At 55.3% G+C, this 6000-nt stretch overlaps 1 protein-coding gene across 1 annotated transcript in view; it reads right to left on the reverse strand.

The window, feature by feature from the left end:
• NFIC (nuclear factor I/C (CCAAT-binding transcription factor)) overlaps window positions 1–6000 on the reverse strand; it is an 85227-nt gene that overhangs the window by 59329 nt on the left and 19898 nt on the right. Inside the window, exon 2 of the mRNA XM_006868954.1 lies at window positions 4688–5219. Within this exon, the coding sequence (XP_006869016.1) occupies window positions 4688–5219 (532 nt within the window). The remainder of the gene's footprint in view (window positions 1–4687; window positions 5220–6000) is intronic.

Below are 6000 nucleotides of genomic sequence, written 5' to 3' on the forward strand. Positions count from 1 at the left end.
GGTAATGAAAACCTCCATGAACTTTTTGAAGTCCCCTTTGTATGAGATCAAAATGGCAAAGGTAGCCCTAAAGCCGAGAAGTTTTAAGGGGCAGAAAGTTTGTCTCAATGGTGGCAAAACAATAGAGGCAGAGACAGGGTGGTGACACCGTGTGAAACATGTAACCAGCAATATGTGTTGTTTTGTTGTGTGTATTTTTACCATATACTTTACCCTCAGAGGGGCCCTCCTGGTCCACAAGAACTCCCCAGTCCCTCTTCCCACCTTCCCCTGCTTTGTTTCTCTGTTGCTATGGCAACAGATGATGGTGTCCTACTAATTTAATGGCATGACTAATTTAATGGAATGGTCTTCTTCCCTTCCCCCGTCCCACTGTCCCCTAAGTACAGCTCATGCCACCTCCACTGTGGTCCCCCAGCTGTCTCCTCACCCCTGCCCCTGGGCACACACTGTGTCCAGCGCTTGGAACTGTGTCCTGTTGGATCGTCACACTGTCCTGGGAGATGTCCTCGGCTCTACTAACCAGCAACCAAGAGCTGAGAGCATTTTCACATGCCGATCCGCCTGATGATGGAAGTCTGGGAACCCCAGTGGGACGAGGCCCCATCAGTCCACCTGGCACCCCTGGGAGAGTGGAACCTGAGTAGAGACCTGAAGAGCCAGACCTTGTCTGAGGATGCAGGATATGTGGACCAGGCACCTGGGACCCAGGAGTGGACTGCACTCCTCTCCTGCCCTGCTCCCACCTCAGAGGGATTTGATAGAGCCACAGTGGGAGATGGGCATCTGCAGAGCTCTCCGCATCTCTCCTTGTGTCTCTGTGCATCTCCTGTATCTCTGTGTCTCTGTTTGAGTCTTTCTGCATCTCCTTACATCTCTCTCTGTATCTGAATCTCTGGGTCCTCCTGTCTGTCTCTTTGTCTCTGTGTGTCTATTTCGCTGTAGGTTCTGGAGGTCCCCCCATCAATCCCCATATCTCTCTCACCTCTGATGTTGAGGGCGGTGCCCAGGGAGACCTTCACCCTTCCCAGTTCTCTCCAGAGGCCCACAAAGCCCCAGCCATGCTGCACCCTCCCTGTCAACCCCAGGGCCACAGCCATCCAGCAAGGCTGATGGAAGCCAGACGCTTGAATTTGGCCAGACCGGGACCCCTCCAGCCCTGGGGACAGTCCTGGCAGGGGGGAGGGGGAGCTGGTGGCTAGCTCTTCCGGTTGTCAGACTGCCAGCTGTCTGCTGGAGAATGAGACTGCACCTTAGCCCAAAACGTGGGTGGGTGTCCTGGAAGAGGGGTCAGGGATTTGGGGCTTAGTGTGAGAATCGGGGGGAAGGAGCAGCCTAGGTCTCTATGGATCCCCAAAATACAGAATGCACCCCTGGAAGCACCCACATAGCTGGTTAGGCTTCTTTCAACCCTTCCATTATCCAGGGTGGGGGGCTAGGGGCAGAACCTACCTGGGTCCCCTCCCCGCACCTTCCCCCCCATGTGACCTCAGGCAGGCCTCATCCTTTCTTTAAGCCTCTGTAAAGTGGGTACAATAATAGTACCTGCCTCCTAGGGCTACTGTGAGTATGTCACGCCATGCAAAAGTTGGGGTACAGAAAGTGGAGCTATGAGTTGGGGTTTTGATGGATGAGCAGGAGTTTTCCATATAGGGAAGGGCATTCCAGACAAAGGGAACAGCATGGCACAGGACTTTTTGGGATATTGTTATCTTAAAGATAATGATGAGTAGTAAGTAACCTTGGTGGCAAAACAGTTAAGTGCTTATCAACAAACTGAATGGCTGAGACTCCTATAAAGATGATAGACTAGAAAATGCTATAGGGTAGCTCTGCTCTGTCACATGGGGTTGCTAGGAGTTGAAATGGACTTGATAACACTAACCACATTGATGAGGCTGGCACTGTTAGTAACAATAACTATCAATGAACCTTACTTTGTGCTGGGTGCGAGCGCTCACAGCCCCCACAGGGTTGGGAGTCCTCCACAGTCCTAGAAAGAGGCCTATTTTGAGTTCTCCATTTTACTGGGAAGGAAACTGAGGCACAGAGAGGTCAAGCCACTTGCCCCAGGTCATCCAGCCATCCATGTTGGAATCCAGCTCTCTTCCTAGATCCTCACTCCCAGCAAATTGAGGCTTCCAGGCAGGGGCAGGGTAGAGCCCCCATCACGTTCCTAACACCTCTCAACCCAACCCTCCCTTTCCCCCCCATGGCAGGGATTTCCCTGGACTTGGGACAGCCGAAGAGGGCTGGGAATGGAGGAGGATATAGCAGCCTTGACCTTTTGGGCTAGCACGGGCCAGCCGGCTGGACTAGGGGGCAGAGGCGTGGCGGCCAGACGTGAGGGTGTCGGCGGGGGGAGGCCTGGAGGCTTGGACTGCCTGCGGAGCCAAGGGGGGAAGGGGACTGAGTGGGGGAGGGAAAGCGGCCGGAGATTGTGCTGACACGCAGAAAACTCCTCGCTTCAAAATTTTATCAGCTCAGCGCCGCTGCCGCTGAGGAGGTGGGGGCAGGGCAGGCCAGCCGATGGATGCAGTGGGAGAGACCCATTCTGCCTGACAATGAGCACCCACCCCCTACCGTCCCCAAGGCTGTCCCTTCCCCTGCCCAGGACAGTCACCTTATCCACCCTGTCCCCAGACCCTCCCCTGGATGCTGCGGAACCAAGGTCAAATCCAAAGAAGTAAGGTCAGGACTGGGGGAGGGGGGCTAGGACTGGCCCAGTGACGCCTCCCCCCGGGGAAACTCCATACCCCTGGATTTCCTCCCACACACCCAGGGCTACACCACTGCCAGGAGGCAACTCTGCTATGACCCTGTATTGTCCTGACAAAGAAACTGAGGCACTGAAAAGTCTGATGACCAGAGGCGGCCCCTAGGGTATGTGTCAGCTGGGCTGGGGATAGGCAGCGGTCATGGAGACAGTCCCACGGCAGGCTGGAACCCCATATGTTACACACACAACCAGTGGGGATAGGGACTCTGAGCACATCATCCCTCCCCCCATTTGACAGATGGGGACACTGAGGCCAGAGTCAGACACTCAAAATCACACCTGGTAGTCTTTAGAGAATGGACCCAGTGGCCACACTTCAGCCCAAGTGACCACTATCCCCTGGCATGCCCTCCAGCCCACCATACAGGAGAGCTCAGTTCAAGTTGGGTCTCCTCTTCCAGAAAGACACCATGGATTTATCCAACCTGAACCTGGGACCAGCAAACAGCCAGCTGGAAGGCCTGGAGAAGGGGCTACTGAGGTCCAGAGAGGGTGGAAATCTAGCTAAAGTCACACAGCGTCCTGAGTCACACAAACTTGTGACTCGTCAGGCCTCTGCCTGCTGTCTGGGAGTCCATCAACGTCAAGTCACGGACAGTAGCCACCCCGCCCCCCACCCCCTTCCGTGGCATTCTCCTAAGAGCAGGCTTCTGGAACACACTGGGTCCACCATCCTCGGTCCTGTCTCTGACTTGGCAACATCATATCTTCAGCCCTTGGGGGTAGTTTTCACCCCATCAGACCCCAAGGTCAGTCCTGCCTCTAACTTCAGACTCACCCCTTAGATTTCCCTTGTACCATGTTTCCCTTCCCAAATGACCTCATCCTTCCTTGTTGCTGTGAAGTACCATCAAGTTGGTTCTGACTCATAGCGACCCTATAAAGGGTTTCTGTGAGTTTGAACCTTCAACCATGCTAAGCTGGGCTTCCCCACTGGTTCCCAGGGCATGTTCAGCCTCTAAGCCCACATCCCACAGGATTCCCACCTCAGACTCACCTTGCCCCGCCCCTCCACCTCAGATTCCACACTGCATCTGCCTCCCCCCTCAAACTGCACATCACACCTGCCTCTTCTCTCGGACTCTCCTCACACTTGTCTCTGCCCTCGGACTCTCCAGTACCAGGTTTGCCCCCATGGACTTCCTCATACACCTGTGGGTCCTGGCATTGACCCTCCCCTGCTCTTCAGATCCCAGGCCAAGTTCTGTTTCTACCTTCAGACTGCAATTCCCTTACTTCCCTGTTATATCTGCCTTCCCTCTCAGACTCCTGTAGTACCATATTTCCCCTGTTAAGCCCCTCCTCCATGGCATCTGCCTCTCCACTCAGACTCCACATTGCACCTGCTGCCCTCCTCAGACCCACATGGTACCTGCCTCAGCCCCCTCAGACCCCACATAGCATCTGCCTCCCCCATCAGACCCCACATAGCACATCAGATTCCATATCACACCTGCCTCCATTGGACCCACATCACAACTGCCTCCCCCTTTGAGCCCCACACTACACCTGCCTCCCTCACCAGACTCCACATCACACCTGCCTCCCCTCTAAGACCCACATGGCACCTGCCTCCCCATCAGACCCCATATCACACCTGCCTCCTCCATCGGACCCCACATCACACCTGCCTCCCCCATTGGACCCCACATCACACCTGCCTCTCCCATCAGATTCCATATCACACCTGCCTGCCCCATCGGACCCCACATAGCACCTGCCTCCCCCATCGGACCCCCACATCACACCTGCCTCTCCCATCAGACTTCACATAACACCTGCCTGCCCCATCAGATCCCACATAGCACCTGCCTCCTGCTTCAGACCCCACATTGGACCCCACATCACAGCTGCCTCCCCCATTGGACCCCACATCACAGCTGCCTCCCCTCAACCCCCCAGCCTCACCTCGTTCGCGCACAAAGTAGGCCAGGTAGAGGTCGAGCTCCTTGACGGCCACTCCAATGTGGTGGGGCTGCACACAGAGCACTGGGTGGCCACACTGCGCCGCCTTGACCAAGCGCTCGCCGTCCGTACTCTCCAGCGGGATGCCCTTGAAGAGGATGACCATGACCAGGTCGAGCCGCCACACCTTGTCGGCCTGGCGCAGGCAGTCGATGCGGCGCATCTTACCCTTCTGGTCGGGGTTGGAGAGCACACAGCCCGGTGCCTTCTTGCCTGTGATGGCCAGCACGAAGTCCTCGCGGCACTCGGGCCGGATGTCCTTGCGTAGCTTGGCCAGCAGCCGCGACGCCCACTTCTGCTTCACCTCGGCCTTTTCGCCCAGCAGCTCGTCCTTCACCGCCCGCTCCTCGTCCTTCGACATCCGCTTCTCGTGCTTCTTGAAGTACTTGCGTTTCCGCGCCTGCAGGTTGAACCAGGTGTAGGCGAAGGCGCGGACGTGAGGCAGCAGCGCCTCGATGAACGGGTGGAACTCATCCTGTGCAGGCAAAAAGTGAGAGGTCAAGAGGTGCCGGAACCCACCACGGACCCATTGCCCAGGCTAGAAGACTGAGGCTACGGGGGCTCCAGGCAAACCCACTGCATGGGTAGAGAGGGTTGGACAGAGGTGAACAGGAGACCACTGCATACTGGTCCACTCTGGGCACTCAGCAGAAATTCATCAAGAATCCATTGCCCAAATGGGAAAACTGAGGCTCAGACTATGTGGTAGATGTGATTCTAGGCATAGAGGACCATAATGAACATCAATATTCAGGGCTGGGGAAGAAGGCATATACCCAGTGTGGAATTTGATGGAGAACCCATTGTACAGAAGGGGACACAGAAGTTGGGAGAATGGCGGTTTCATGAATCCCTTCTCTGCTCATCAGAACCAGCATCACCACACTTTGTTTGGTAAAAGGACCTAATGAGTATTTCTGGTTTTGTAGGCTCTGTGGAATCTGTTCCAACTACTCAACTGAGAAAGGTACCATAAGCAAATTATGGCAGTATGCCAATAAAACTTTATTTATAAAGAGCAGCTGGTGGGCATTCAGCCCAAGGGCCACAGTTTACAGACTCCTGAACTAGAGTGAAAGTCCCTGGGTGGTGCAAAAGGTCTGTCCTTGGCCATTAACGGACAGGCTGGCGGTTTGAACCGACCCAGAAGTAGAATGAACCAAAGCCCTGATGACCTGCTTCCAGAATGGGTCCAGCCCACAGCGCCACACCAGGACACTCTCTCTCTCTCTCTCTCTCTCTCTCTCTCTCTCTCT

The sequence above is a fragment of the Chrysochloris asiatica genome, unplaced genomic scaffold (assembly GCF_000296735.1).
Source record: "Chrysochloris asiatica unplaced genomic scaffold, ChrAsi1.0 scaffold00125, whole genome shotgun sequence".
Taxonomy (NCBI): Eukaryota; Metazoa; Chordata; class Mammalia; order Afrosoricida; family Chrysochloridae; genus Chrysochloris; species Chrysochloris asiatica.